The following is a 10,702-nucleotide window of genomic DNA, read 5'->3' on the forward strand; positions in this document are numbered from 1 at the left end:
AGTTCGCTGAACCATGGGAAGACCCGGGAATCGATTGTAGTCGTTGCAGAATTTGAGCCATCACAGAATTCAATTGTGAGAATTGAGATTCATTAGACACATGAATCGCTTCCATTCGTTCGATTTGAGCGCGGCTAGAACCTTCCAAACGCTCGATCTGACCGTGCAAATCTTCAGATACCAAATTGATGGCTTCTGCGTTTTTCTTCAATTCTGCAAAAATTTATTTCATCCGAGTATTGTCTGCCATGATTAGAATGAAAGCACCAATGAAATGAAGCACTAAAAAAAACTGGAACAGGAAGAACAACAATATTTTGATGGGATGCTTTTTGTTATTATTCTCTCTGACTCTTAGTTTTCAAGGTGAAAAGCTAAGGTCTAGAACTGAAAAATGGAGAAGAAGGCAGAAGGTTCAGAGTCGAAGGAATAATCAGAGAGAGATAGAGAATTTGCATACATCAATCCATGCCTAATACCCTCTCTAAACCACCCATATAATACCCTTATTCTGTTAGTTTCCATGTGGGCCTTCTCACTTTTTCCCCACGTCTTAACTCCTCATTTTTAGGAAGGTTGTTATTCATGTTATTATTGGCACCTGCTGTGTCATTTTCTATCACCTGCTGCTCACGTGTCTTTCCATCCATTACATATACGTTCCAAATTAATATTAGCTTGTTCTTAATTATACATTTTTTTTTAATTTTTAGATTCATTTATTACTATTTTTTAAAATATATCTCTTATTAATACTATTAAACATACAGTTAGTATAAACAATTTTACATTTAACTCAGATAATTAATTGAGTGTTTATTTTATTATTGAAGTTATAATTATGTAATAAAATAATAAAATAAATGGTTTTCATTAGTTTACAGTCAGCGTTTGATAATGCTTTTCTTAATATTATGCACCCTCAACATTTTAAATTATCTTGATTTAATTAATCATGACAATTTTATATTTAGAGAAAATGTTTTGACTTGGTATACGCGGAAATGCAGAAGCAGAAGCATCCAAGAAGGAAATAATGGGTAACATTAACAAAGTCAAAAACTTACGCCAAAATTGAGCTAAATAAATACTTTAAAAGCAAGCACCTACCACCGATTTTCAGAATATAAATTAGTATGTGTATAGTAATGAAATGCATAATGGATTCTAAGAGGTGCTCGCTTATCTTTCTACTTCTTTGTGTGTTGTTGAGTTTTTCTGCCAAAATAATGGCGAGGAACATTGCAGGTGCTTCTGAACACTGTGCAGGTAAGTTTAGTACACCCTCGGTTACGCATATTCGTTTTAAATATGTAAGATATTAAATAATTTGAGACTCTGTTGTAATATTAAAATTTGGATCTTCAAGACCTTCTATATAAAAATATTGTATTATGTTCCTAATAAGGCAAAACATTTAATAATTTATAAATATTAATAATATATAACTAATATTTTATAGTTCTCAAAATTTTGGAGTCTTGTACGGTGATTAGAGCTCACGTGAGACGTTGAAAGAGTTAAAAAAATTTATAGTTAAAAAATTCTAAAAAAGAAAATCTAATACACTAAAAAACTCTAAAATTTGTGGACTTAGTGGGACCTATGGACCCACTTTTTAAAAATAAAAGTTTGATATTTTTACAAGAATAAATTTTGATAAATTTTCTTTTTTTACCGAGAAATTTTTTTTTAATTGTTTTTCTTAAAATTTTCTGGTAAAAAATATTCAACTTTTTCCAATAAAAAATATTCAATTTTTTCCAATAAAAAATAATTTACAATTTGTTACTCGAAATTTTTTTAATTCGAGAAAAAAAATCGATTTATTTTGAATTTTTTTTTTTTAAATTTTCTCAAAATTTTTTGAAAAAAAAAAGTTTTAAATTTTTTTTAGTAAAAAAAAAATTGAAAATTTTTCAAGAGAATAAACCTTAAAATTAACAAAATATTAAACTTATAGCCCTATAAACCCCTCTTATAAGTTCAAAAAAATAATGCGCTTTAAAATATTTTTTTTAATAGGGGTCTATATTAAAAGTTTAGTAAGATTTTTTTAAAAAAGACTTTGAAATTTGGGACTTTATTAACGTCTCTAATGCTGATCCACACAGATTATAGGAGGATCCTAGATCTGTTTTTATATAACAACGTGATATGGAACTGTTGTGTAAGATATTTAGACTGTTTTTTTGTTTATTAATATAATTTTTAAAGGTTACTATAAACAAAAGTATTGTACATATTAACTAATAACTGTTATTTTGCAGCTTCAAATGAAATGGATACGACTAAGAGACTACTTGCCCAAGAAAATCAACGATCTCCATGTAAGAGGGGAAGAGTGACTTTTGATGTAACAGGGAGCGATCGCAAGAACGAGCCTAAAGATGATCCACGTTGCCATAACTTTTTATGATATGAGACTAGTGTTGCAATTGTTTTAGTGTGGATGGGCCAAGCCATTTTCTTTTTTTGTTGATTAAAGTAAGGACCAAACAAACATCATTTTATAGTAACAAATATATGTTTTAACAAATATGTTTATTAATTAACAAAAAAATTGTCTCTAAATTAAATAATGTATGATTTTATAGTAGAAAGGAATATAATTTTTATTTTTATGTGTTTTTGGTGATTTCAATTTTAATCATTATTTATTTAGTCTATATATAAAAAATTAAAGAATAAAATTGTCTCTAAATTAAATAATTTCAATTTTAGTCTATATAAAAAAATAAGGATGAAAAAAATTAAAAAATAGAGGATGAAATGTAGCAAAAAAAAAGAAGCTGTATTTACAGAAATTAAAAACCTATTTAAACCTAGATGAATATTTTATAACCACCTAACCCTAAAATAAATTCTCAAACTCATATGTAGATTCAACCATTTTAATTATATATTTCAAACGACCAAATAGTCAAGCATGATACGGCCAAAGTCTCATCCAATCATACCCAAATATATCTTGTAATACCCCAAATTTTCTTATTTCTTAACTAATACATATTAGTAATATTTAATTAATTTTAGTTCTATTTGGGTTTGTGTTATAATTTAATATATATATATATTAAGTTTTTATAAAGATAATTATTAGTCCTTACTTCAGAACTTCAGAAATAATTTTATTTAAAAAAAAATCATAAATTTGTTTTATCATAAATTTTAATAAATAAAAATTTACTTAGGTATGGCTCCACTTTCTCTATCATTTCCTCTGTCCAAGATATAATTTTAAATAGATGTTTGTATTCTTCCCTAAACAGCATTGTTTGCATCCTTTACACTAAAAATGGCTAAATATCACTTGTGGTCCCTTAACTTAGTTTCAGTTAACGTTTTAGTGCTTTATATTTTTAATAATCAAAATTTTCAAACAAAACTCATAAAATTAATTATATTATTCAATGTAATACAAATTTCGTCAAATTCGTAACTCAAATCTTTAAATAAAGAATGAAAGTATGAGTTTATTTGAAGATTTGAGTTACAAATTTGATGAAATTTGTATTATATTGAAGAATATAATTAATTTTATGAGTTTTGTTTGAAAATTTTGATAAATTTTTTTTAAAAAAGGATAGCATTGTTGAAATTTTAAAAATAAAAGATCAAATTGTCACTTAAAATTAAAATAAAGGACCAAATCGGAAAAAAAAAAAAGAAGATAAAACACTAAAATATTAACTAAAATTAAGTTAAGAGACTAGAAGTGGTATTTAGCCCTTGAAAAATGAAATTAATTAATTGTCTTTATTTGCGTAACATTGTTGCTTATTATCAGGCTTTTGATTTGGTTATTTATTCTTGGAAAAAACAAATCCACATACACCTCTATATATCACTTTGAGAAAGAAATAAATAAAGAGGATGATGTGATACATGTGATATATTGGTGATATTATTGAATGAGAAAGATAAAAAAAAATGAAGTGTTGAATAAATATACAAAAATTATATGTAAACAAATATAATTGCCCTTCAATATTTGAATCCGTATTTGAAAAGTTAGTTACATCATTTTATTATTTTAGTCTGTGTCCCGTATGATAATTTGGTGTTGCCTCCTATTTCTTTCCCTTTGTCGCATTCGGATTTTCTATAAAAAAAAAGGAGCGTCATCAATTTTATTTTATTAAAAGAAAAATTAGATAAAATTTAAGATAAAATTTAAAATGAAGATTTTGAACTAAAATTTAGATTCGGGAATCAATTACGATTAGGAAAAGTATAAAACTCCTAGATCGTCCATTAAAATTTTTATCCTAGAATTAATTGTATACAAACTATTTATTTATTTAATTATTTATTTTAGCCCAAAATAATTATAAAAAAGAAAAATAAATTATTTACATTAATAAAAGAAGGAAAAATATTTTTTTATTAATTTGGTTTGAAAGACGACCTTCCTTCACGTATCTCAAGATGCAATTGAGAAATCAAAATACACTTAATTTTTGGTAAAAAAAATAGTTGTGTGTTGGTCAATTTAATTTTTTTTATTAACTTTAATTTCTAATTTATTTGTGTGACAGTCATGGGAGACTAATACCAAACGGCGCATTCGAAAACAACTAGGTTGTCCAACAATGGGCAAGTTTGATACGGCGAAAGAGATAACAATATGTTTTTTTTTTCATTTTTATCTTTTTTTATTTATCTTATTTTTCTAAATGAGTTTTTGTTTGAGGTTTGCAATTTTCACATAACACTAATCGTTGAAGAATGTGTTTTCTCAATTCCATATTTTATTTTATTTTTAGAATATGAAAATGAATTTTGTTTAAATTTGAACATTATATATAAAAACAGCAAACATGATAGTATTATAAAAAATGTAAATAATCTTGCTATATCAACAAAGTTAATATGAAAACAATAAATAAAAACTATAACATTGGTTCATAAAAAAATGATACATGAAAAGCACCAAAGATAATAAATAAAAAAAACAAAAACACTATTGTATTAGTTTGTTTCAGAGAAACTAAATTTACATACCGAACTCGTAAGATTGTTTTGTCTCCATTATTACCTTTGTCGCCGAACTTTTTTCTTTATTTTGAAATGGGTGCTTTTAGAGAAGATTGTGTAATCTGATGGGCGAATTCATGCACTCAAAATAGATTGATATTTTCTCAGTTGTTCCCTTTTTAAGAGTCTCTTTACACTCTTATTTATATTAATAAATTTTTAGAAATAAATATCTACTATTGTTAGAAATTAAGATGAATCCTAAGGTTTTATTTTTCTTTTAAAATCTTCTCATATTCCAAAAATCATATTTGTCAACATTAAATATAAATCAATCAAATCATAGTCATTCATATTTAATTTATTTCAAAAAATCTCATAATTATTAGTTTTATATTTAATTTATTTTTTTTATTTTCTATTAAATAAAATAAAAAAGTTTTGAATTAATTTTTCATTACCATGATATTATTAGAAAAAAAAAGTAATAAATAAAAATAAATAAAAAACCTAACATATATCACTTTCATTAACAAGCGAATATTATACAAAAAATTGAATCAAAATTATATATTGAAATAAAAAAAAATAGACAGTTAGGCTAAAAGTCCAAAACACTTTTTTATTTATTTATTATTTTGTGAATTGTTAAAAAAGGCGCATAAAATTAGGTGTCGACAGTTACCCCTCTTAAGTTGAAATTTACTCTAGAACTAGCGTAAATAATAAGTAAAGACGAAGACTCGGGTGTGAGTCGTTTTCCCGACTTAAGACGAGAGTCGTTTTCTCAGCTTTGGGTGCAGATCATTTCTGACTTAAGATGTGAATTGTTTTCTCGACTTCGGGTGCAAGTCATTTTCCCAACTTAAGATATAGGTCATTTTCTCGACTTAAGATACATGTCATTTTCTCAACTTAGGAGTGCTAGTCGTTTTCCCGACTTAAGATACAGGTTGTTTTTTCGACTTGGGTGCGAGTTGATTTCCCTAATTAAAATACAGTTTGTTTTCTCGACTTCGAGTGTGAGAGTCGTATTCCTGCCTTAAGATGCGAGTTGTTTTCTTAGCTTTGAGGGTGCAAGTCGTTTTCACGTCTTAAGATGCAGGTTGTTTTCTCGGTTTTGGGGTGGGATTCATTTTTCTGGCTTAAGATGCGGGTCGTTTTCTCTGATTCGGGGGTGTGAGTTGTTTTCTCGGATTGGGTTGCGATCCATTTTCCCAGCTTAAAAAGCAGGTCTTTTTTTCGGCTTGGGTGCAATTCGTTTTCCTGCCTAAAGATGCGGGTCATTTTTGCGCTTCGGTTGTGCGAGTCATTTTCCCGACATAATATGTGGGTCGTTGTCTTGACTTTAGAGGTGCGAGTCATTTTCTATGTTTAAAATGCGGGTCATTTTCTTGGTTTGGGTGCGAGCTGTTTTTGTGGCTTAAGATGCGGGTCGTTTTCTCGGCTTTGGGGGTGCGACTCGTTTTCCTGGCTTAAGATGCATGTCGTTTTCTTCGCTTAAGATGCGGGTCTTTTCTCAACTTGGGTGGGAGTCATTTTCCCGACTTAAGATGCAAGTCATTTTCTCAAATCGGTTGCGAGTTTTTTTCCCGACTTAAGATGCTGGTCGTTTTCTCGACTCTGGGGGTGCTGGTCATTTTCTCGGCTTAAGATGCAAGTCGTTTTCCTGACATCAAAAGAAAAATAAAGGATGCGAGTATGAAATATTGACTTCAAAGAAAAAAAAATAAAGGGTGTGGGTCAGTCATCCCATCTTCAAAGGAAAAAGTAAAGAGTAGGGTTCAGAAATCCTAGCTTCAAAGGAAAAAGTAAAGAGTACGTGCCAGAAATATCGACTTCAAAGGAAAACTTAAAAGGTGCGGGTTTGAAATCCTGACTTCAAAAGAAAAATAATGGGTGTGGGTCAGTCATCTCGACTTTAAAGTCAGAGGTTACGGGTCAATCATCTCGACTTTTAATTCAAAGGGTGCGGGTCATTCATCCCGACTTTAAATTATAGTGTGCGGATGACTCATCCCGTCTTTTAAATCAGAGAATGTGAGTCAGTGTCTTGACTTTAAATTTATACGTTATTAAAAATATGAAATGTTATGAATGCATTTGATGAATAAACATTTTCCTTCATTTCATATATATATTTTTTTCAAACAACTTATTTTCAATTTTTTTTTATATTTCTTTCACACATGATACAAAAATGATCCTTGAATTCATGGATAAAAAATGTGCACCACATCAAATAAATAGTGGTGGTTGTTCTTTCGATTTTTAAAGAGATTTTTTTCTTACATCTTCGACTTGATCTCTAGTTGCCCCTGCCTTATGTGTAAATGCACCATACTAGTTTTGGCATCTTGACATTCACATATTTTGTTCCCCAACATATGATTATCATAAAAAATTCATTTTGACAAAAAAGATTTAAAACATAAGAAATTAGTGAAGGAAGGTTTAGACAATGATATTTAATGAGAAAATCTATGGTACAAAAAAGAAGGATTCATAGAAAGAAAAGAAGATAACATGATCTCATATGAGTAAATGACCTAATTTGTTAGTAGTATTTCATAAAAGAAGTATGTTAATAACTCATGCCACAATTTCAATCATGGTTTTAACCCCCTTTGGATGATATAATTTGCCCTAATCTATCTTCACACACTTACGGAATATATTCTGCTCGAACTTTGATCTGTGTATGCTAGCTTTAACACCCCAACCATTATCGTTATCGGTGATGCTACCTCAAGACCTTCTCACTCCCCTATCCACCTAGTGGAAATAATGATTTTTTTCCTTCTGTGGGATTCGAGCCCGGTACTTGGGAGATGAGTACCGCCTCCACACAATCCCTACCAATTGAGCAATTGGTAGTGGAACTGTGTGGAGGGGATACTTATCCCCCAATTTTTTGTAACATCCAGCCATTACCGTTATCAACGGTGCTACTCACGACCTTCTCAGCCCCTATCCACCTAGTGGAAATAACGAGTTTTTTTTTTCCTTCTGTGGGATTCAAGCCCATTACTTAGGGGATAAGTACCGCCTCCACACAGTCTCTACCAATTGAGGCACTACTGGTAACGGTAATGGCGGGGTGTTACATCCCGACTTTAAATTATAGTGTGCGGATGACTCATCCCGTCTTTTAAATCAGAGAATGTGAGTCAGTGTCTTGACTTTAAATTTATACGTTATTAAAAATATGAAATGTTATGAATGCATTTGATGAATAAACATTTTCCTTCATTTCATATATATATTTTTTTCAAACAACTTATTTTCAATTTTTTTTTATATTTCTTTCACACATGATACAAAAATGATCCTTGAATTCATGGATAAAAAATGTGCACCACATCAAATAAATAGTGGTGGTTGTTCTTTCGATTTTTAAAGAGATTTTTTTCTTACATCTTCGACTTGATCTCTAGTTGCCCCTGCCTTATGTGTAAATGCACCATACTAGTTTTGGCATCTTGACATTCACATATTTTGTTCCCCAACATATGATTATCATAAAAAATTCATTTTGACAAAAAAGATTTAAAACATAAGAAATTAGTGAAGGAAGGTTTAGACAATGATATTTAATGAGAAAATCTATGGTACAAAAAAGAAGGATTCATAGAAAGAAAAGAAGATAACATGATCTCATATGAGTAAATGACCTAATTTGTTAGTAGTATTTCATAAAAGAAGTATGTTAATAACTCATGCCACAATTTCAATCATGGTTTTAACCCCCTTTGGATGATATAATTTGCCCTAATCTATCTTCACACACTTACGGAATATATTCTGCTCGAACTTTGATCTGTGTATGCTAGCTTTAACACCCCAACCATTATCGTTATCGGTGATGCTACCTCAAGACCTTCTCACTCCCCTATCCACCTAGTGGAAATAATGATTTTTTTCCTTCTGTGGGATTCGAGCCCGGTACTTGGGAGATGAGTACCGCCTCCACACAATCCCTACCAATTGAGCAATTGGTAGTGGAACTGTGTGGAGGGGATAATTATCCCCCAATTTTTTGTAACATCCAGCCATTACCGTTATCAACGGTGCTACTCACGACCTTCTCAGCCCCTATCCACCTAGTGGAAATAACGAGTTTTTTTTTTCCTTCTGTGGGATTCAAGCCCATTACTTAGGGGATAAGTACCGCCTCCACACAGTCTCTACCAATTGAGGCACTACTGGTAACGGTAATGGCGGGGTGTTACAAAAAAATGTGTCATTTTTTTGTAACACCCCAACCATTACCTTTACTGGTAGTGCTACTCACGACCTTCTCATCCCCTATCCACCTAGTGGAAATAATGAGTTTTTGTCTTTCATGGGATTCGAGCCCGGTAATTGGGGGATAAGTACCGCTTCTACACAGGTTGTCCTTTTGTGTTTTCGACCTAGCGAGTCTTTATTTAGATGTAATATTTTTTTGAATCCTCAACGTGTGCAACTGGTGGTAAGTCTTCTCAATCCATATTTTTGTGGATCAGAAACACACTTGAAAGTATTTTTTATGGTATAGGGGCTCATGTAGGTGGTAGTCCACTTGCCATGTTAGTCCTTTTAGACATGTGAAATCTTCTTGAGTACAAATTCTTTCTTTTGAAGTTCAAAAGCGCACATCTTCTTCCTTTAAGATCTTTTGAAATAGTTTTCCATGGCATCAGGCAATCAACATTTTTCTTGAATTGAATTCAGTTTGTCTACACATATCATTACTCTTGATAAAGGGATTTTATTTTGAATGAATTGATTGCCTTTATTCTATATAATAAGGAACAAAGGGGTGCCCTAGTTATATTCTCATACTCAGGGAGGGTATTCCATAGTTATGAGGTAATATTTGGGACGAGAACTTTCCATCTAGATTTTCTTATACATTTGATTTTAAGTAGGATAGTCGTGACTCTCATTTTTGTGAGACTATTCTTCATCATGATTTACTTTGAACATTGAAAATAAAGTAGCTAGTACCTCAGCTAGTTATTATATTGTTGAAGGACATGATGGAAAATGACTTCAATTTTTTTAATACATTTATCTAATATGTATATACAAATGTTCATCTTCTTATCACAATTTTTTTATTCTTTATTTAATTGATTAAGGATTACATTTAAGTCTCATATCTTTTCAATATTTTCACTTTTGATTCATAGGCGGCTAGAATACCCATGGTACAAGATTCAAATTATCCCACGTGATTGGTATATTCAAAGCACAATTAGAAAATAATAACGATAAAATGACCTTTCTAGGGGATTAACGTGGCGTTAACTACATGTCCCAACATATTGAGGTCCATCCAAATAATGAGTTTTATTTTTATTGTTCTCAGTGGAATTAATAGCATGACTAGAATTATGTAATGAAATTATGTAATGAGATCTTAACAAGCTTATTTACAAATGAACTGCTTCCAAATATGCATGGTATATGGTTTTTAAAATAAGAGAAAGGCATATAGTGTTAGGTAAGAAATGGTTAAATATATGAAGGGTAGAAAGAAGAGAAAACAAATGCATTTATTGATATTCACAATATTAAGAAAACAAAAGTGTGCCAATTCTACGATAAGGCCTCGTAAGACTTTGTAGTTAGCAATATTATCAATACTTCATAATCAAATTAAAATTAATATTAAAATTCATGAGAGAACTTGATAATATCTTCATTGTTGACTTTGCCCTTAGGATAAACTTAG

The 10,702-nt window shown here is 30.2% G+C and overlaps 1 protein-coding gene across 1 annotated transcript; it reads left to right on the plus strand.

The window, feature by feature from the left end:
* The first annotated feature begins 1,109 nt into the window (after positions 1 to 1,109).
* LOC140920899 (uncharacterized) lies at positions 1,110 to 2,630 on the plus strand. The gene is made up of 2 exons (XM_073369978.1): positions 1,110 to 1,269; positions 2,271 to 2,630. Exons 1-2 carry the CDS (start codon positions 1,137 to 1,139, stop codon positions 2,417 to 2,419), a joined length of 282 nt encoding a protein of 93 aa, XP_073226079.1. The 5' UTR covers positions 1,110 to 1,136; the 3' UTR covers positions 2,420 to 2,630.
* Positions 2,631 to 10,702: the final 8,072 nt, after the last annotated feature.

Source organism: Cicer arietinum, chromosome 6 (genome assembly GCF_000331145.2).
Source record: "Cicer arietinum cultivar CDC Frontier isolate Library 1 chromosome 6, Cicar.CDCFrontier_v2.0, whole genome shotgun sequence".
Taxonomy (NCBI): Eukaryota; Viridiplantae; Streptophyta; class Magnoliopsida; order Fabales; family Fabaceae; genus Cicer; species Cicer arietinum.

Coding starts and splice junctions, on each gene's coding strand:
- LOC140920899 (XM_073369978.1), top strand. CDS start 1,137: ATGTGTATAGTAATGAAATGCATAATGGATTCTAAGAGGTGCTCGCTT. Junction 1,270..2,270: donor TGCTTCTGAACACTGTGCAG/GTAAGTTTAGTA, acceptor GTTATTTTGCAG/CTTCAAATGAAATGGATACG.